A 21,316-nucleotide genomic window follows, 5' to 3' on the forward strand; every position below is an offset into this window, starting at 1 on the left:
AGCCACAGCTACTGCATGGGCCATAAGCAATGTAGAATACAACTCTGATATTAAATAAACCCAATCGCTTGACTTCAAAAGTTGTAAGCCTATACATAAACTCCCTGTTTCTCCATCCCCGCTTATTCAGGGTTATTATCAATCAAACTGTCCACAGCCCATCCATTGAGCATAGTGTAGTCGGAATACGGCGAGGTGCCATGCAGTGTCTCATAGTGCTTGCGAGGTCCACATTCTCTCAACTTGGCAGAATTTGGGTTGACGCACCGGTGCTGCATGATAGCCGCGATTTGTCGGCCCGCGTCCAGTCCTTCATAGTAAGCACCGTGAAGGAAGCCAAAGAAGGTCGGGCTGGTAGCCTCGCCGGCAAACCAGAGCCGGCCAGCGTTGGCACGGAGGTTCTGATGCATCTCCAGAGATGTGGCTGGAGGCCAGTTGGAGTAGCTGCCGTAGGCCCAGGGCTCTGAGGTCCAGCGTGGGTACATAAATGCAGTTGGCTCGGGGATATCCGTCTCCGGGAACATCTTGCGCAGAACTTCCATTGCTTCCTTCTTGGTCTGCTCGTCTGTTTGGCGCTCGACTCGATAAGCAAGCTCATTGGTCACAGTTACAAAGATGATGTTGGAATCCGGGAGGAATCCGGGAGTGGATAGTGACTGCCAGACCGGGTACCAGCCACGGGTTACAGGATCGGCGTAGAGGTGATATTGTGTTTCGGAAGGCCAGAAGGTCTCGTTGAACTGGAAGAAGATCTTGGTGTACGTTCCCATGGTGAACTTCTGAATAGCTTCCTGCTTCCAGTCTGGGAGTGCTGGAGAAAAGTTGACAGCGCCATTTTGCAGAACTCCCAATGAGAATGTAGTAATAGCGTAATCTGCATCTACACAGCTGCCATCTTTGTTATGAACTGTGACACCATGGTCCGAATACGTGATGTTTGTGACCTCGGTGTTCAAGTGAAGGCGAGGGTCATTGTCAGTAAGGAAAGTCGATGCAAGCTTCTTGACAAGGAAGTTTAATCCACGCTGGTCAATAACGAAGTTGTCGTGGTCGCTGAAATAATTGAAGGTCAAGTTGTCGCCCGCACAGCCGAAGACAAATGAGCTCTCTATTGGGGAATAAGCAGCTTCAAAGTCTAGTCTATATGTTAGTTGATCCCATTGGGTGCATTTGCAAGACAGATAACTTACCCCACGACCACCAGTCAACAGCCTGTGCTTCCATGTCATGTGGCTTAGGGTTCCAACCAGCTATGGCGAAGCCTGACTTGGCGTTTTGATCCTGAAGATTCTGGGTAAGAATCTCACCTGCCCTCTGGTTGGCAATATCATAGGCCTCATCAAAGGCGCTGAGTAGATGGCTATAGTCAGAATAGCCATCCTTATTGTAGGTAGATATGTTGTCATAATTTGAGAATTCAGTGTTCAGTCCGTATTTTTGAGCCTGATCGAGGTCAGTCTGTGTTCGATCGATGATATCTTGAGACTTACCAAGAGCCAAATGGGGTTCTGCGGGCCTCCTTCGCTTCCAATGCCTTGCACCTGTTTAACCTGTCAGCAGAGTCCTTTCGTCCTTTCATGCGGCTGAGACATACCCAGTTGGCACCCATCTCAATATTATAAGGCTTCCCATCTTTGTCTTTTCCAAACGGCTTATGCCAAGCCCGACCGCCGATGGTATCGCGGTACTCGAGAATCATGAAATCATGCACGGAAGCATTCGTCAGGGCTTGCTATCTAAACTGTCAATGACATTCAGTTAAACAAAGGGGGAAACCCACAGCAGCAGTAATCCCAGCCACACCACCTCCCCTATACTTTGTGAGCTTTGAAATCAAATAAGAATTCCAGTGCTTACAAGATCGCAACTTTAGTCTTCTCGCATGTTCCCTCAGTCCGAACCTGGTGAGGCGCACTGATAACAGGCTGGATAGCGCCTGCTATCGCCAAAAGTGAAAGGTAATGCATGGTGAGCCTCTGAAGATCGAAAAGGGGAACAATTACAATAAATAATCATACCTCGAAGGCTGTAGATAAGAGTCCGAGAGATCTACAAAAGGCCATGTAACCCCGACAAACCTCGGTCTTTCCGCAATCAGGCAAGTACACGCGGGAAGCCAAGTGAAGCTAAGTGAAGCATATAATTTAAATCAAAGTACCGGAGAGGCATGTACTCCCGTATCTGTGGGGATACCTCTTCTCCTTTTTCTTTTTCTTTTTCTAATCTCTTATTACGTTTGGAATTCTAAATTAGATTGATATTCGGATATACTGTCTAACCGTAGTTGAGAAGTAATCTATACATAACGTCTAGGGGTATCCGTTACCCTATCATCCAATCTACTCATGTCGAATCTTGTCGGAGGCTTCCGCTGAAAGTGTGCACAGGCAGATAACTATCTTCGATTAACTAGTTCTGGTACTAGAGCCTCCGCAGTCATACGCACTTCGTGTGGCTTTCAAGCCGTGTTGGAAGCATTGCCGAACATGCGATTGTCAAGGATTCTTGGAATAAGCTGTAACAAAAACCATTGGTTCCAAGGTCTCGCTAATTCTCACTCCGATTTGAGATACATGCAAGCTCCGGAGGTCGTTGGCAACTAGAGTTCGCACTATCGTTGCTGGGGTTATTACACCAATAACTAATAGCTGTTCAGTCAGGCAATAAACAGTAATCGTGGTTCTAGCATTTCCTCAACTCCGTGCGGACAAAGGTACGAATTTGGGTGGTAAATAGGCCCGCCATCCCAGTTCCTACAAGAACACTCGGACTACAGAAGACAGGACAAATAGCAACATAGTCTGACCTATACATGTAATGTAGCCCAAGACTTATTTTCTTTCAAAATAACAGTCCGGATAATCGGACCATTTGAAAAAATAGAGCTCATTAATCACGAAAAGAGTGGTCGAAGTAGCGATAGTGACTCCAAAGGCAATCACTCTGAGATCAGCTGTCAGGCCGTGTTGTTGAACGGTCTGTAGCAACACCAAAGTCCCAATTGAAATCCCTAGCAAGGACATATTAGATCCAAGATATTGTGCAAGTAGGCTCCAGATATTACCACTAGAAGTGCTATGGAGGACCCAAGATTATAGGTTGATATGAGCCAAAGTCCTACATCCGATCTTTGGAAGACCTTAATTTCTTTGCCGTCACTTCAATTGGGTCTCTTCATCGACTAGCACTATCACCGTCTCACCTATCATTGCAGCCGCTACAAACATTGTGCTTACCCGTCCTTCCTCTTAATCTTTGCTATAATCAATTGTGTGACCTAGAATTTCAGTACGGAGTACTTGGAATAACATGTCCGTCTTCGAGCAAAGGCAAAATCTCGTAATATTTCAGGGACAGACATGTTGGGATTCGCAGTATTAGCAGCTTGGGGAAATTACAGTGAGATGGTAGCTCGATAGGATCAGAGAAAATCAAATCATGACGTCTTACTGATCACACCCCTGTACAAAGTACTATGTACTAGGCATGCAGAAAGGCTGAAAAGTTCACGAGGTATTATATCATATCCATCGCAACACCATCCAATAGGAGGATGCGGCTAAAGGTGAGTCCTTGCCTTAAAATTGCCAACATTTTGCCTGAAATACAGGAATCGTTAGTTATACATATTTTATATGTGGCCTGTGTGACTCGTCACTATCCAGGACCTACATGCATATCATTGCATATTACTGGGTTGTGGGTCTCACCAAGGCTGTATTTATCAACTGGTATCTTTTCGATTCTGCCCCAGCCTTGCAGCCCAAATGTATGCAGTAGACAAGGAAACGCCATTGGATGATCAGTTTTCATCCAATGCCACAGTTAGAGCAGTAGAGTAACATTGCAGCAGTTTCCAAGGTTGGGTTTCGGGATTCCCGCTCAGGCAGTCATCTTAGTGTTGATAGACCTATGCTAGGCGCTGGTGATCTACAAGTTACCCCTAGGCCCCCTTCACGGTACGTGAGGTCAAGAGATTTGCTTGTACTTCATGCAGCGAATAACCTTGTCAAGGCTGCTATGCAAATAGAAAACCCCTGGTTAGCTGTCTCACAGTGATGGCAATTTGCTTTTTCGGCAGATTCATTGAGAGATGATTGGTCAAGTTTCCTGATGTCTAGTTTGGATTTGACATGGATAAACACTTTCGAGCTCTTGAGATACCTCAATTGCCGTTTCAATGAGATCGCAATTTAGTTTTGATCTGAAATATATCAAGATAATACATGAATAAAGTAGGAATAGCGGAATAATTTGCGGGAGCCGTTGGGATAAGTGGAACTTCCTCATTTCTGGGATCCATGACGGCCAAAAAGAAAATAATTTTGTCCATAGATACAGAAATATGAGAACAAAAAGGTAAAATGTGACCTAGTCATGATCTCAGGAAAAAGGCAGGATGATTGCAGCATTTTGATAGCCACAGACTTGGATATAAAATGCATAGAAAACCAAGCGAACCGAATAAGAAGAACACCACCGAGCTATGCAAAGGGCCGTGCCAGATGCCATCTGACGTTTTTCCGAACGCCAAATCAAGACACCAGAGGTTCAGATGGAGGGGACCAGAAGATTATTCTGGGCCAAAAGCAAAGATAAGAAGAAAAGAATATGCACATAATAATTCCTTTCAGCGGAAGGCGTAAGAAGGCCGGACCATTTTCGGTACTTCTGGGTTTAGAGAGAGTTGCTGGTAAGGCGAGCTTCCTGGGTCATAGTACAGGCCCTCGATGTGTCCGTCCTCGCGGCGGAGAGAGATATAGTAGAATCCGGAGATTGTTAGACCTTGACGAGCATCGGTTGGGGTGACGAAGCATCGTTCTATGGCATGTTAGCACAAAGAACATACATAGTAGAAGGATATATGATCTTCCGTTACTTACCCTTCCATCTCATCAAGATCCATCCCTTGGACAGTTCTTCGGTAATCCACTTCCGACTTACAAGGTTTTGGGCCATCTCGGCATCTGTCAAATCCTTAAATGGTTGCAGTTCACGCCAGTATGTGCTATCGATTCCCGCATCTGCTTTGAAGTTTTTCGTCTCGAGCGTGTGATTGTTGAAATCGATAATCTCACCCTCCAAGAAAGTCACAATATGTGCATCGTGGGTGGGCGAGGTCTTATCGGGGATGTTGTAGGCCTCCATGGTGCCGGATAAAGTCATGTCGTCCTGGTTGATCTGGTGTATCGTGACTTTGACAGGCCAATTTTCATCGCGGTTATTGGCTAAGTATCGGCGGCCACTTGTGGTAGAAACGCTGACTCGGGTGGTATCACTTCCATTTACAATGACAGGCTCACTGGGGGCATGCGGACTGGTAACGCGTTGCGGCAATACTGAGCACCCGGCGCTGGCAGCTCGTTGGCAGCCCGAGAATGCCATTCCAGATCGAAGCCATGAGCACGCCGCAGGCGGTGCGATGTTGGGGGTGTATAGAATGAAGTCTGTATCTCTCCAGGCTTTGTTATCCATCGAGATGGGTAGCCGACTGTCTGCCACGGCAAGCATACTCTCTTCAAGGGAGTCTGAATACCGAACGCGATCGAGATAGTGTATGGTTTCACCCAGTAGATTGGTCAGATAGACATCTGAGTGTAGTTGGCGATGAGCGGTAGCACGAGCGCGTAAGTCATTGTGGGTAAGGTTGGTATGATGTGAGCCCCCGCGCGACGAAGGACGATATCGGTATCCCCGAGATGCGACTGCGATCGTATTTTCGGCATCCTCCGCTGGGGCAGTATCTGAGTAGCGATCGATAATGTAGTTCTCCAATGTGCGACTTCGAGCAAGCCGGGGCTGACGTCTTGCGGATTGTAACAACGCCGCTACTGCGGAGACTGATGTCCGAGCCCGGTTGCTACCTGGTAATGTCTCATACTCATCGGGTATCAGTTGCGCGGGGCCCGGGACCTCATTTCGCGGAGGTCGCGCGGGGGGTGTATCACGACTTGAGATGGAATGGAGGAAGGGCTGCATCTGATCATCTTCTGACTCTTCGCGCATAACACCATCCTCATCATCAGATCCGGGCGCCCATCCATACAACGATCTTGAGTTGGGCATTCGTCCCTCGTAATTCGGCATATCGGTTGATCTCTCCTGGCGGCGGACAATCGGGATGCGACGGTTGAGTTCAACGGACGTACGCGGGTTGGTGGAATCATCCACCTCCATGCGGTCCTCGTTTTGCGGTGGCAGATTAGTCGGATAACGACGGCGACGCTGTCGGCTCAAGGAGGGTAGTAGCGGATTGAAGAGAGCTGGTCGCGATCGTAGGAAATTCACGTTGTCATCGTGGGCGTTATCGGTCTCCACAGGGGTGGGAATCGATCGGCGCGGAGGGTCAGGTGCCGTCGGAGAGTGTGGCGTGCCGTCCTAAAGGATATTAAGGATATTAATTCACATATTGTAGATGGGATTGTGATGAAACATACGTTAGGAGGCGGCATTCTGATCGGAATGCGCCGTCGAGGAGTGTGCGGGATCGACGTCCATGCAAGGCCAAGAAATCAAAATATGTAACAAACAAAATCAAGTCTGGGGAAAATGGCCACAAATTGCCAGCAAGTGTTGGGTTCTGATGTGGAGAGGCCAACATATGACGTTCTTCCTTTCAGCCGAGCCTGAGAACGTCCAATTTCATAGGGATTCCACCTGGATTTCTTTCTTATTATTAATCGTTTTATGCATATATCCCTGAAACAAAACGTGGAGCCCCCCCTGTAAAACACTACAAGATGCTGACTGCATCTAAAAAGCGATCTATAAATGCCATAAAAAAAAGCCATTTATATAAAGAACAACTATGAAGCTTCCATCGAGCTTATCATACTCCAGGTGAGTAGAACCCGAATCTCCATATCGGAATTCATCCTTAACCCCTTTTCTCAACTGCGTGAATAAAAGCTCTTCTCATGAGTTAGTGAGTAGGCATTTGCTGTTACTCCCACAAACCAGTTGGATTTGAGACTCTTACGCACCATTGAGGATCGGGCTGATTTAGGTACTTTGAAACCCCTATGAAATAAAAGTCCACGCTTATACATGAAAGTTTGTACCGGTTGTGTGTTGCATAAAGCCATTTATCAACAATGCATATGGTTGGTACTAAGTACAAAAGGAATAATTTTCTAGGAAGTATAACTTGGAACTATTTAAACATGCCATAAATCCCATCCTATGCCACTAAGGTATCCCTCTAATCAATGCAGCCGTATGTTAAATATCTAGACCACAGTCTAAAGTAACCAAAACTCTTGAAAGGTTCACAGATCGTCCAAATAGATCACAAATCAGACCTTGCGTGCAACATTGCAGTCATCGGCTAGCTGGACACATTGTAGGATTATGTTCCAGAAAGCATCTAGATCAACGCCCCTGGGAATAGCAACGCCCGGACCATCAACAGGAGTAGCGATCGAGCGCCCCAGTTGACCTGTTATGGATACATCTTTCCCGTGCTGCCCGTCCGTGACAATACTCACAGCAAAACGCTCGCCGCCTTTGTCATCAAAAGCAAGAGCTTGATCGGGGTGCTTTTTAGCAAAAGCTGGATTCAGCGTCGACAAGATCACGGCCACGGCAATGGGGTCATGCAGTGGAGGCCCAGTGGTCAATCCAAAAGCTTTCTCGTATGTGGCAGCGAAGAAAGTGAGTAGCGCATGCAATATCTGCCGAAGGGTAGTGGGCTCCTCAGTCGAGTGGATCGAGCCATGCAAGATACGTGTTTGAATGGCTTGTGAGGCTAAGACCTGATGTGTGAGATCCAAACCGATCATAGTTGTTTTGGATGCAAGAACCGGGTTGCTGAAGATTGACTCTGAAGACTCCGGGTCACACTATACCATCGTGATTAGATGAGCCAGCGAGGGATAAAAAACTGGGAAACGTACATAAATGTTGAACTCAGCCCATGGGGTCACATTTCCAATCCTCGACTTCTCGCCTGCGAGTCTGCTCATTGGAGCATCGGTGAATCCTCCACCGATGGCACCGCCCATAATGCTCAGCCCTTGGATGTGTTCAACCACCTCGGGGAATGTTGCAAACAACAAGGCAACGTTAGTCAAGGTACCCGTTGCAATTACCCAGGGAGTCCCTTTGGGCTGTGCAAGAAGAGCATCTCTCATGGCCAAAATGGCGTTCTTATCGGTGATAGGTGGCCTAGTGGCCTTGGGAAGAAGGTCGGTCCCATCAAGACCAGATTCGCCTAGAAAGTGTTATTAAACCATTTCGCTCATATTGCGAGGACTCCTTACCGTGAATATCGGGCGCGTGAAGAGCAGGCCGTGAGAATGGTTTATTGCTGCCAGGATAGACAGGAATGTCGGGTTTGCCGATCGCCTCCAGAACGCTACCGGTATTGGCCGTTGTCTTCTCTAACGACGCATTTCCATGGATAGTACTGATTCCAAGCAGCTCCAAAGATGGATGATGAGCAGCGATCAGGATCGCAAAGGCATCCTATATTGTATTAACAAATGTCTCTCTAGAATACATATGTACCTCTAGAGGCTTACGTCGTGGCCTAAGAGCAACGGATCAGTAATATGAAGGCGAGAGGAACATGGTAGACTGACCAGGATCGCAATCCAACCATAAGGGAGTAGGTCTATCTTGGTCAACTTGGTCTAACATAGTGTGTATCTCAAACAAATAAATACAATTGAGAGTCAAGGGGCCACTTGGACACTTAAGTACATTTGGCCATCTAACAGATCCCCGCATCAATGGAGCGCGATAAGGGCTATCTCGAAGCCCTAAGCCCTAAGATCCAAATTGGGCCAGGTACATATCATCAACGCTTCCAAGGTTGATTCGTCCTGCTGTTAACAGAGAACGCTTCCTTGATAGATATTGAACCAAATTCCAAACTCTATGAGATGAAATGAATGATCCGCTCCGCCCCGGCCTTCAGCCGATATCTCATCTCAAGGCTGGGCCGACAACCTCCAGCTCCAGATCCACCGCGCTGCCTTCCGCGACGACGCTTCAACCTCCTTCGCGTCCTTCCTCTCGACTCCGTACACAAAGAGATTCCGGAAAGGATGATCCAGACTACTTTAGTGACAAAGCTACCACTGCCCTGATTCGACGCGTCCTGTGCCCCCAAACGAGCAACCACGGAGCAACTTCCCCACAGCCTCCGGAAGAGCTGTTACCTCCCCTCACGAGCTCCAATGACGTCGATCGTCAACTCTACGCTCTTCTCGCCATCATAATAAAAGAATTTGTGTACTCGTGGTACTCGAAGATTACACCTGATCAGGCTCTTGTGAATGAAGTTTTACAAGTAATCGCGCATTGCACGCGTGCACTTGAGCAGAGGCTGCGCCAAATCGACGTTGCACAATTAGCCTTGGATGAGATCCCTGGCCTGGTGGAAGCACATGTACTCTGTGAGACTTGACCATTCTAAAGTTCTTCTTGCCGGAATCCATGGCGGTTCCGCGGAGAGGGGCAACATTGCTGACTATATGATCCAGCGTACAGACAGGCCAGGCAACAGTCACACCTTTCTGGCCTACCGACGTCGTACCGTGCGCTCTATCATGAGCTAAATCCACACCCCGGTCTTTCTCCAGTGCCTGATCCAGGAGATCCAGATACGATCGCCGAGCAAAGCGAGAACGAAGCAGTCTATCGACGACTACTCGCCAACGGCATTCTAGCGGTTCTTCTTCCAACGGAGGACCTCGAAAACAGCAGTCTTCGGGCGCTAGTGGTTGATGTTATAGCAGATCTGATCCTGGGAAACCAGGTCAGTGGCAGGGCATGCGAAGGATGGTTCATTTGGGAAACTATAGGCAAACTCGCCGCTCAAGTGGGACGCCGTCAAACCCAAGATGAGACCAAATCCTCCCGGGACTCTCAAAACAACCGATTAGAAAAATTTGGCTTGCTTTCAACCGAGAACGAACTCCCAGACCCATCGACGTCATTCTCGGCCACTTGGATATGGAACCTTCTGCAGAAGATTTATCTTGGTTACGTCGTCTTGCGTTTTATTACAGTGGGTTTATTTCGTGTCGCATCGAGTCCGGCCCCCTCTTCGCACGGTGTCGGTGTTTCACATGCCTTGCCCATTAACCAGAAAAGATATGAGATGGGGTGGTCCGATGGCACCAGTAGACGCCCGGTTCTCGACTACCGGATTTATTCCATGGTTTCGCAGATACTGGGAATCCCATGGAGAATGCCATGGCTGAGTGGGTTGCTCGCCCTATTCCAACACCTTGTTTTGGCAGGCCCAGGCAGGGTCGGTGCCACCGATGGAGTCTTTGATAGGTGAGTTTTCGTTCTTTTTTTAATCTGTCTTCTTCTCTGCAACCCCCTCAACGCCCCAACCCTCCTTCTCGCTCAGGCCTTGGGAAATCAATACTCGACTGTGGAGCAACGGTACGATCTCCGAAACACGATCTACGGGTCAAGTATCACTTGTGCGAGTTAGGGTGGGACATGAAGCGTCTTCCAAGGTTGCTCGCATGCCGCGTCGGTCACTTGACCTGTAACCTCTTGGAGGGCTGCAATACCCGGAGAGATTACGGTTATCTTACGACCGTACGATGTCTTCTTACTGTACGGTCATTACCGTCCGTCTTACTGTGCTGTTCTGGCATGAGATTGGTTGCCCTCAAATTGGTCCGAGCGACCTTCATTTTTTCGAACAGGGATGACCGTGTCTGCCCGCGGATGCCCCGTCTCTGCTTTGAAGTGATAGCGTCGGGGCCCGGCCCTTTCCGTGCCGCTCCACTCTGCGAATCTAAAGATTTCAACATGTGCCAAATTTTCAAAGGACTTGATTAGGCCCAAAAGAACCAAGAAATGAGAACATCTGGGCGATCGAACTCTCCTTGGCAAGAAGGGTGCTAAATCTTGTGCACGAGCAAAAGAGAGAGAAAAGAAACTGCCGATCACCCCATCGGTGGAGGTGAAAGCCATACATACCTCTTTTGGCTTAAAAAGAAAAAAGAAATATGAAAAACGGCCGAGTGAATTACTGATTTCGGTCCAATGAGCGAAATTCCTGCCGGGAAGGGTTGGAATTCGTAATCTGACCGGGGGTTGTGCATGAAGCCCCAGGTACGGGATGTTACCTGAAGAGGTTTTTTCTCTCTTTGTGATATTCCCCTGTGGCCCAAGCTCCTTCATGCCTCTAGACGGTCAATTTGTTATATGCTTGGACATTTTTTTATTAAATGTGCGCGGGAAAAAAAAAGGCACAACGTCCCGGAGCTCCACAGTCGAGATTATTGCTTCACTCTTTAATTTTTTATTATTTTTTTTCTTTGCCCAATTGCCCAATTGCCCCGACGTCATAATTTGAGACTTTTTGCTAACTTCCACAGATTCCTCCAGGAAACCATTGAGGAGTACGTGCTGACCCCCACTTTGTTGCCCAACCTTCTTCTTGCGACAAGGACCGCCTTGTTCCCGGCCAATACCCGTCCAACATCTCAAATAGCGGCCGGGCATATTGAAGCTCCGGCCTCGGCTCTGCAGTCTGTGCAGACCCCGACACCCAGTCAGAAAGCCCTCGCGCCGGCCTCACTTAATACTCCTATTACGGAAGGAGTCACGGGCTCTGATACGACTGATATCATTAGTAAAACTAATAATTCGGGGAACAGCAGCAACAGCGGCAATACTGGTGCCTCAACAGCCACCTCAGGTCACCCACTTTCTGCCATCGCAGCCGATGATCCAACACCAAAGTTAAATCAGTCGGCCGAACCGGTAAAACGGAACAGCCCCTCTAGGACGGAGATCGCCGCTATCAAGCGACGATGTGCAGCTAGTCTCCTGGCCTTGATTCCGCGCTCCGTCGCACGAACTTTTCTTGGTGTTCCCCCATCGGCGCCTCCGCTCTACAGCAGTGATGGTACCTGCAGCTCCAGCAGTTCGCCCTCTCCCGTCACCTCCCCACCCCCTTCCCCCGGTGCGCACCATGGAGCTTTCCAGGAGGGGAAGGCAAATCTGGCGTCATCGCATTCGCCTTTGCCTTCGGACCCCTGTCCAGCTACGTGTGGTCACCTTGCCGCTGAGCGGCTGCGCACAGACGATAATCTATATGCGGGGATTGATTGCGAGGAACTGCATCTCCTGGATATAATCGAACATGATTTTCTAGACCTCTTTGCAGATGAATACTGCAATAAACATCTAGTCTGGAGTATTATCGAGAAAGTGCTGGTCAAGGTTCTCCCTGAAATGGCTGAGCGCAGTGTTGAAGATTTATTGGAGGATCGTGGAGTGGCGTCAGTGCCGCCTGCTTTTGTATAAACTACATATTGCTTGCGTCGGCTTTTTTTTATTATCACCAGACTTAATTAATGAGATATGCCTTACTTATGACTAGCATAAGTTCCAAACTTAAAAAAATAGTGTGATTGTCGAAAGATATCGGGGTATAATAATAGGCAATACTAATCTGACATAGTTCATATATAGGTGAACCCAATGAAAATTATGTTCTTTCCGCGTGAGCAGCCCAGTTTTAAAAAAAATCCAAGGGAAAAATTAATATGAAAGGAGTGTAAGGGAAAAAAAAAAAGAGATGCAGTACAAGGGGGTGAGGGATATAACAAACCAACAGCAAGAAAAGAAAACAAGTAAAAAAAAGCAAAAAACCCGAAGAAGAAAGCAAGCGGCAAAACTCCCAAGTCCAAGGCCGATGATCCCAATTCCATATACCATCACATATTGCCATGTGCCCATTATTCCATATGCATCCAACTCGTCCAGACTGGGAATCCCAGGGCGTATGCGCCTATTCCCAAATCCGTAACCCCAAGAGTTCCCAAGAAAGTAGAGGTCGCCCTCTGGATATGTGTATGTTTTTTGTTTGGTTGCCCAGTTTTTTTATATCTCGTTGCCATTGCTGGCTAGAGAGATAGGAAATGGATATAAAGAAAGGTTCGTACAGGTGATACCAAAAAAAAGAACAGAATAACACATGAACCACCGAATGAAGGAAAGGAAGAAGAGAATGGAGAGTCACAAATCACAAATCACGTTGAAGCAGATAATGTTGGGGAGGAGGGGGGGGGAGAGCTTCAAGAATAAACAAGCGATGCAAAAAAAGGGGGAGGGGAATAAATGCAAAAAAAGAAAGGGAAGGGAAGATCATGCAAAATGCAACTGAGTTGTTCAAGACTCATCCCAAGTTGTGGATGCTCCTCTTCTTCGTCACACGCGGGATAGGAATATCCTCATGCTCGTCAATTCTCGGCAAGCCACCCAACAGAAACCCAGCCTGGCTCTTGGCAAGCTCAAGTCTTTCCATTAGCTTTCCGATGGTCATGTACTCCTGTGCGGCGAGGCCGGCCGGCTGATGATCGAAGTAGTTGATGACGAGTTCCAGGGCGCGACGAGCCTCGTCCTGCGTCGGTGATCCCGGAGAGCTGATTGGCGAGATGGTAGTAGACTTTGAAGGCGGCGGCATGGACTGGGTCTTGATTTCCGGGTTGCTGCGATTGCGCTTGATGACGTTTGTTTGGTGGATCGGACACATGGTGGCCTTTGGGTCGTCCATTTCCACTGGTGATTCCAAGATGGAGACCGAAAGAGATTGCTGGAGTTCGCGCTTTTGGCGCTGCGGGTCCATCATTTCGTCGGCGGATAGGAGTGTTGGATCGATGGGGACGAGCGGAAAGGTCTGGCTGCGTGGTCGGTTATGGTTGCTGTTGGCAGTTGGGAGACGAGATTGACTTGTTGGCGTGAAAGGACTCTCAGAGACTAGAGTGGATGTCGGGCTGACCATACCCGCCGAAGTGTCGATCGAGGTTGTACTCTTGGAATATCCGTGTCGGTAACCCCCTGTCAGATCAGGTAGTTCGGCCATGTCCCGTTTGAATCCTTCTTGGCTTGTGGGAGACAAGGGGGATCCGAAGCCATCCACTGGAGAGGTGGGCGAGGGTCCGCTGGGACTTTGAAGAGCAGATCCAAAGTCTGTGTTGAGGTGGGTTGGGCTGTTTGATCCGCTGCGAATTTCGGTAGATCCTCTGCGCACCTTTGCGCCGAGCAGATTGTTCTTATGCTTGAATTTTTCTAGCCAGGCCGTGGTACAGACCTTTTCCTTGCCTTCGGGGCAGCCGCAGGTGCTGGCGAAGAAGAGTGCCTTCTCTTTGATCATTTCGTCGCTCAGGGGATATCCCTGGCGCTGGTAGTTCCTTGCCCAGTTGGATAGAGCTTTCTCAATATCGGGGACTCTGCCTTTGGCACGTTTGATGGGAGATCGGCTCCCGTCTTCGGGGTTTAGGTACTTGTCCTTCTGGCGAAGGACTTTGGAAACAGTGCTATTACATGTTAGATTGAATGGAATAAAACGAGGTTGCAAATGATACCTTCTCTCAACTCCAAACAGCGCTGCATAGAAAATCAGCCTAGTCCCCTCGACACAGAAATACGTATATTGCTTACCTCCGATATCAGTCTGCTTCGCCGTCTTGTTTTCCTCGTGATATATACACATTTGTCGGCGGTCATCGTCGGTAAGTGTCCTGCGCGGCGTAGAGCCTCCAGTCGAGGTCTTTCGCACTGGAGGCATGGGAGCCGAAGGCGATACGGAGGTCGGGGTGGAAACCGGTAGCGCAGACGCAGCAAACGGCGAGTTTGTTGTGAGCATGCTGGGCCAAGAATGCGAAGGCATGGGTAGCGGCATAGTGGCATAGGGTGGCGGTATTGACATGCCATACGAGTCCACGGCCATAAGCTGCGGCTGACCGTAGTCAAACCCACTATATTCTGGCATGGGAGGCGAGTGCTGGGGAGAAGTAAATGTGCTCATTTCCACCCATGGTGAATGTGGGTATTCACTCTCTGCATGATGAGTCTCCGTTTCCATGGTGGGCTCCTCCATGGACAATGGATCTCACGGACAATGGAGGTAGCTTTTCTTGGTGGGGGGGGGGGGGGGGGTTTGGCGTGATAGGCTCGAGGAAATCAAAGAAAGAGAGACAAAAAGAAATCCCGGGGAACAAGGAAACAATCTAAGGGTAAGACAATAAAAGCTGACGCATGTTCCACTGCTTCTGTAGACCTGTATAAAATAACCCAGAGAGTAATGTCCCGTAGCTAAACTACCTAGGGCAAAGTAGGTATAAAGTATACAATATGCAAGAAGGTAGAGAAGAGCATGCGGGTAAGGCAATGGGGTTAAAAGGAAAATCAGTAGGACGATCAGTATCGCGTGGATTTGACAGAATGACTATGAATCTCGATTGCAACTGGCACGAGAAAGACTACTGTCCGGAGAAATCCAGATAACCTTCCCCCGAGGAGTTATCCAGCCGACCTGGTTGGTGATTGGTTAATACAGTAAAAAAAGTCTAGAAGTGAAAAATCCATAAAAAACCAAGAAATTCAAAATTGGAATAAGAGTAATCAATTTTAATATGAAATTTCAAAATGATCCCTGTAATAGAGGGGGGAACGGCCTTTGGTTGGTTGAATGCGCGATATATTGCGGCAGGGGTTGCATCTCGTCAGGCCCAATTCGTTTTGCGTATTACAATGTAAAGGTATGGAAATCTTCGTTCTCAGGGCTAACGCGGTATATTCTGATTAGGGACTTTTGGCGATTTTTGTCTTTTTTCTTTTTTCTTTTTTTTTTTTTACCTACCGTATGACCTTCCAGGATGGTCCGAGTAGGTTGTATACTGGCAATATAACCTGGGTATGCAATATAGATCCAACATAGCGTCCAATGTAAGTAACCTAGAGAAAATTCGATGCAACGGCGTGACCGTTCAGTGTTTTCGAAACTTTGACCAATGTTTGACGAGATGTATAGTCCTTCACGAGTATTGTCGCCGTGCTTTGACGAGGCTGATAGTCCCTAAAAATCAGGATCAAATCAGGGTTGATCATGCGTGAGAGAAGAAAGAAGTTCGTTCAAAGCGCAGCCCAGTTCTTTGATTTGCTCAGAACCGGGTAGCGGATCGATAAACCGCTGAACCTAAAGCCCGCATAACACCCATGCACATAGCAGGCGAAGACGGCGATCAGGCTGGACCGGGAAGAGGATAGCGGCAGACAGATTATCGACTAACCTCCCGTGGGAAAGAGCCTTCATTGGAGACATCTTCATTTGGATCGAAAAGCAAACCATTGAATCAAACACTCAACATCCAGATTCCGCCTCCCATAGGATGTATTTCGGGGCACGGTGCACGTTGTGGAGGTGAAGAAACCGGGTCCGAGAGATTTTGAACACAAATCATAAGACAGAGACCGAGAGGAAGAGAAAGCAAATCCTTACGGAATAGATTGAAGTCCCTAGGAAATATTACCAAATTGGGGGTGAGATGGCCATCCTAATAGAAGTTCATACCGCATCAGACATCCACGAGAGATGACACGGCTAAAAATCAGCAAATGAGGAGCAGCAAGGATCTTTGGATGAATCTGCCGTCTCCGTTGCCCTTTGATACGAGGTCCGATACAAGGGCCGAACAGAAGGTTAGAGAGTTATCCTATCACAGAGCGTAAAAGGCATCTGGAAAGAGGGGGATATTCTGGACGCTAAACCTTGGAAGCTCAGCCCTCGTCTTTCTCCACTACGACCCACTGCGGTCCCCTCCGGCCCGGGAACCTTCAAACATTTTGCATGCAGTTTAGGGAGTAGGGAGAATAGGTAAGGACTTAAACTATAGTAGAGGACGGAGTAATGGAAGATATCATAGAAAATATCCCCGGGTTCTACATATATACTCTATACAACGGGTCTCTTTGGGATATGTCTAGTTGAATACCCATACATCCAACACCCCGCTTGTTCGACTCAAACCACGAGGGAGCCGAGTGTAAAACCCGCCTGCTTTACTGAAAGAATTTCTCAGGAATCTATCTGGACAAAGTATCAAAAATCAAAAAGAAAACAAAGGTATTAGGTCTGACAAATCATCCCCACTGCAGGACAGGGCTTTGAATTTGTTGTGATTCGTATGTTCGTATGTTGGCTGATTTAGTCGCAGTACCAATCACTATGCTTGCTGCCGTTATATTATTTTTTGCTTTCCGCCAGTTAAATCAATGGGGGAACAAAAAAAGAAATGCGTGACGAAATTTAATTTTTTTTAATTTTAGTACAGTTTTAAATTAAATTCGCTAAGTGTTTAGGGGTGAAAATCGGGGTAGATTCACGCCATTGGAGATTTCCATCTTTTTTAGGGCAAAGCCTTGCTTTTTCACTTCGGAGAAGGAGCAGGAACAAGTCTAGACCGGTCAAGATCAAAATTTACGGGCCAAGTATATTTGTATATTTGCTTCTTTCAATTTGGACCGTTCTTGGCTTTCAAAGAGAAATTTCCTGTTAGGGTAACTGTAAGGGTGTTACTCTCGAATTCAGGTACCGATTGACCTGCAATTTTAATTCTGCCCGAGGTATCTCCGGATACTTGAATTATGCAGAATTAATAGACTTGTAGGAAAAAAAGGGGGGGGGGGGGGGGGGGGCAATAAACACTACTCCTTTAGAGTAAAACACTATCTACTCTGTACTCCATACAGAGTGCTCCCGTACCTCGAAGACTAAGAAGAACACAGTCAGAATGCTTACTCCGGGGAAGAGCATGGCTCATGCAATGCAATGCGACGGGGATGACGGATGGATCCTCCACGAGAGAACAAAATGTACAACGTACGTTAAAGGTATGCGGGCGATCGGTGCCCTCATAGTCACCTGATGAAGTATACAAGAAATAACATATTACCTCAATACGTACGCCGATCTTGCATCTGAGAACGGACCAGATCGTGAACAGCCCCCTTTCTCATTTTCACTAAATCGGCGATTTGCGGGAGATTCTCCACCTAGAATGGTCTCCGCAGAGGTTCATGAGAGTAGCGTACCAGACAAGAACTCCCCTATTGGGCAAATAATAATGGACTCCGTACAAACATTGAAATATACCATATGTACCGAGTGCATGAGAATTGATCAGATAAATGCAACCCGACTCTCATTCACCGCTTGTTTTATTAAAATCTCCAGTACCTTGCCTCACTTTTTGCTTTTTTCTGGTTGGTTGAAATAATTTGCTTTGCATGTCAATCCTGTGCGTGTGCAGATCTGTACTTTTTTTTTCTCTCTTTTCCTCTCAAATTTCGGTAAGTAGTGTAAGTAGTTGCAGGCCCGAAGCCAAGAGATTAGAAAGCTAAGGAAAACGTGCTAGTCAGTTGACAGATCCATTTTGATCTCTCCCCTATCATTCTGTATAGTTATTGTAGTAAATATAGTAATAATAGCCCACTTCGGGCCTATCGGAAGCTGGACTGGTAATGCCGGGTTTTATTAACCATGTAATGGCTACCCAAAATCCGTGGCTTTCGAATATTATACGCGACCCCATCATGATCACCGTTAAGCTATTAGCAGTAGGTCAATGCGTTGAGTCGCGGCCCTTCTCTGCACCGGAGTATGGAGTACGGAGTATGCACACCATAATTACCTTTCCGGTCCTTCCGTCGAAGCTATCGAGTTCGTTTTTTACTCCCGGAGCTTTCGAGCTGACAGCTCGAAGTGCTGTGATCGGCGCAAACAGAGAGGCCTAGGCCTTTTATAGTCTGATTCGTCAGCCTCAAAAGTAAAAATGGGGGGTAAAAAAAGCAATGCGAACAAAGAAATCAAGCCACCGGCGAAAATCCTATAAACATTAGAATGACTGGCAAGGATGCTGTGCAGGACGGGAAGTAATGGCAAGGGGAACATGCCAATCGGAATGTCATCGAAATAAATTGGCCATGCAGGCGTCCTTGGATCTGTACATAGGGTCTATACTAATTCGTATGTACACGGAATACAGGGCGATAAGGAGTCGCATGATGCTGCATTAATTTTCACTGAAGTAATACGAATTGACCGGGGGGCTGATTTGGTCTGACATGATATAATCTTTGTTATGTGGAAAAGGCCACAAATTGCCCTTTTTTCCCAGGTTGGAATCGTAGGAACGAACAGACGGTTAATAATAGCTTTTATTTCTGAGACAATACGAGAATGCCATAATGATCTGAACTTTTGCGGACGCTGATGGACAAATAACCTCAATCATAAAAAAAAAGGGTAATCATAACAATATGGACTGGTTCAAGGGCCACAAACTACACATGTACCAAAGGTGCCAAGAATATCAGAAAGACCCATAGACCCATGGCTTTTCACCTCGTGCGTACCCCTGGGCTTGTGTGACCCTTGAAGCCTAACTCGAGTTCATGGAATCAAGCTATACCTTGAGACCAAAGATCAGCAGTGCTGTGCATGACTGATTTTGAATGCCAAAAGGTAGACTCAAGACATCCTCCCCCTAATTATGTTGCCGTGAACGAGTCTATCCAACCACGCTCGGATCCGGTGGCGTCTTACGGATGTCCTAGAAACCTGTCAGATCGCGGAGGCGCAAAGACAGGCTGGCACAGACCACCCCAGCGCTTGGATCATCTCGCCGCTTCGGGCTATGAGGGTCAAGGAGTTGGCATAAATCCTTTACCGCTTGACGATCGACACTGTAGCTGGTCAGCTTTGAAATTCATGTTTCGTTTTGTTCGGTGGAATTACCGATATCTTCATCGCCAAGCTCGTGCGAAAGACCAACTCGCTGCGGCTGGTGCTTCACTGAGCGACCATACACAATGGCGTGCTTGAAATCGTCCTTGATTGTGCGGTGAATAGCGTCACACTGTGTCGTTAGTATAATTCTTAAGAAGAAAGAGGGCAATGCTTACGAAATTTTCGACTGTGCATGCGTAGGAGCGCAGCACGACAGGTGCCGAATAGTCGGGCGCTCTGCCCTTGGGTTTAGTGTAGATTCTGCGCAGCTTGAGCTTCTCCCACATCATCTCCATCAACTCGTCGACGTTCCATCCGTGCTCCGAGCTAATTGGGCAGGCGTCTGGAATCCGGTACAGCAAATCCAACTCTTGAATGGAAATAGCATCGATCTTGTTCAGCGCATAAATGACGGGAATGTAGCTGCGGCTCTTGGCTTCCAGGACATCAATCAGGTCGTCAATGGTGGCATCACATCGGATGGAGATATCAGCGGACGAAATCTTATACTCGCTCATTACAGCTTTGATTTCCTGGGGTCTGTTAGCACTCATCAAAGATCATGTGGGAAATCGATCTTACGTCGTTATCGATGTGAGTCAATGGCTGAGTGCTCGTGATGGCGATACCACCCTTGTCCTTCTTCTTGAATACAATGTTGGGAGGCTTCTTATTGATGCGAATGCCAAAGCCCTCCAATTCGTTTTCGATGACTCGCTTGTCAACCAATGGCTTGTTCACGTCAAGGACGATGAAAATGAGGTTGCAAGTCTTGGCCACTGCAATAACCTGTCGACCACGACCCTTGCCGTCTTTGGCACCTTCGATAATACCCGGAAGATCGAGAATCTGAATCTTGGCGCCATTGTACATCACCTGACCGGGGACAGTCGTGAGGGTTGTGAACTCGTAGGCCGCAGCTAGAGGGTGTTAGAGAAATCGTTTGTCAAGCAGGTCCTAACTAACCTTCTGAATGTTGGCCAGTCAATTTATTCATCAGTGTACTCTTGCCGACAGACGGGAAACCAATGAACCCACTGCACTTGTAAGCATATGCCATCGCAATTCTTCTCGGGTTACTTACACACTGGCCACACCAGTACGCGCAACATCGAAGCCAGCTAATCTTCAAGTTAGCACCTAGTAGAGCATTCGGGTCTGAAATACTCACATCCACCGCCACCACCACCTCCAGTCGGGGTCAGAAGCTCACGCTTGAGCTTAGCAAGCTTCGCCTTCAGTTGTCCTGCATGTTGTTAGAAGACGTCATCGGTGAAAAGTCGTCGGTGTGCGCGTACCCAAATGATACGAGGTGTTCTTGTTTTTTTGGGTTCGAGCCATCTCGGACTCGACCTCCTTGATCTGTACAGAAGCATTGTTAGTAATGTGTTTGGTACTATGCTCAAAAATCTTGACCGCACTTACCTTTTCAATAGTGGTCGACATTTTGGCGGTTTGACCAAGCAATCAAAAAATCAATAGAAAGAACGATCGATAATCGCTGGTATTATGGGACTTAAAATATGTCCCTCGCTAAGAACCAGTGAGTTGAGCGACAACTTTTGAAGGAGAAATGCAACTTGCGGCGACAATCTTTGAATTGTGGCACCGCAGTTTTTAGTCAGGGCGGGGTGTGCGCCTAAGGCGACGAGGGCAATTATGTCATTTTCCGCCTGAGGCATCTTTCTTATCGCTATCATAGCCAAATTGCACGGCAACGGGCAACTACGTACTCATGAACGTTGAATTACTATACTTAGGTCT

At 47.5% G+C, this 21,316-nt stretch overlaps 6 protein-coding genes across 6 annotated transcripts; 1 reads left to right on the forward strand and 5 right to left on the reverse strand.

Annotated features, from left to right (window-relative positions):
- Positions 1-122: 122 nt before the first annotated feature.
- On the reverse strand, positions 123-1,976 carry N7447_000908 (uncharacterized protein; the record flags this gene model as incomplete). Its single annotated transcript, XM_057225184.1, has 6 exons — positions 123-1,135; positions 1,191-1,443; positions 1,491-1,541; positions 1,595-1,732; positions 1,781-1,811; positions 1,858-1,976. Coding segments are annotated over 6 exons (1,605 nt in total), but the record flags the coding sequence as incomplete, so codon positions are not given.
- Positions 1,977-4,630: 2,654 nt separating this feature from the next.
- N7447_000909 (GID4/VID24 family protein) lies at positions 4,631-6,452 on the reverse strand (the record flags this gene model as incomplete). Its single annotated transcript, XM_057225185.1, has 3 exons — positions 4,631-4,821; positions 4,884-6,378; positions 6,438-6,452. The coding sequence occupies 3 exons, from the start codon at positions 6,450-6,452 to the stop codon at positions 4,631-4,633; spliced, it is 1,701 nt and encodes a 566-aa protein (XP_057089201.1).
- Positions 6,453-7,295: 843 nt separating this feature from the next.
- On the reverse strand, positions 7,296-8,730 carry N7447_000910 (uridine-cytidine N-ribohydrolase; the record flags this gene model as incomplete). Its single annotated transcript, XM_057225186.1, has 5 exons — positions 7,296-7,841; positions 7,896-8,212; positions 8,262-8,466; positions 8,523-8,633; positions 8,704-8,730. 5 exons carry the CDS (start codon positions 8,728-8,730, stop codon positions 7,296-7,298), a joined length of 1,206 nt encoding a protein of 401 aa, XP_057089202.1.
- Positions 8,731-8,890: 160 nt separating this feature from the next.
- N7447_000911 (PXA domain-containing protein) lies at positions 8,891-12,285 on the forward strand (the record flags this gene model as incomplete). The annotated part of the gene is made up of 3 exons (XM_057225187.1): positions 8,891-9,401; positions 9,489-10,290; positions 11,352-12,285. 3 exons carry the CDS (start codon positions 8,891-8,893, stop codon positions 12,283-12,285), a joined length of 2,247 nt encoding a protein of 748 aa, XP_057089203.1.
- An 874-nt stretch (positions 12,286-13,159) lies between these two features.
- N7447_000912 (uncharacterized protein) lies at positions 13,160-14,863 on the reverse strand (the record flags this gene model as incomplete). Its single annotated transcript, XM_057225188.1, has 3 exons — positions 13,160-14,300; positions 14,349-14,370; positions 14,425-14,863. 3 exons carry the CDS (start codon positions 14,861-14,863, stop codon positions 13,160-13,162), a joined length of 1,602 nt encoding a protein of 533 aa, XP_057089204.1.
- A 4,626-nt stretch (positions 14,864-19,489) lies between these two features.
- Positions 19,490-20,998, reverse strand: N7447_000913 (GTP-binding protein RBG1; the record flags this gene model as incomplete). The annotated part of the gene is made up of 9 exons (XM_057225189.1): positions 19,490-19,509; positions 19,562-19,682; positions 19,729-20,085; positions 20,135-20,472; positions 20,519-20,589; positions 20,637-20,673; positions 20,724-20,798; positions 20,851-20,914; positions 20,978-20,998. 9 exons carry the CDS (start codon positions 20,996-20,998, stop codon positions 19,490-19,492), a joined length of 1,104 nt encoding a protein of 367 aa, XP_057089205.1.
- Between the last annotated feature and the right edge of the window lie 318 nt (positions 20,999-21,316).

Source organism: Penicillium robsamsonii, assembly GCF_028829455.1.
Source record: "Penicillium robsamsonii strain IBT 29466 chromosome Unknown utg000001l_segment0_segment0, whole genome shotgun sequence".
NCBI lineage: Eukaryota > Fungi > Ascomycota > Eurotiomycetes > Eurotiales > Aspergillaceae > Penicillium > Penicillium robsamsonii.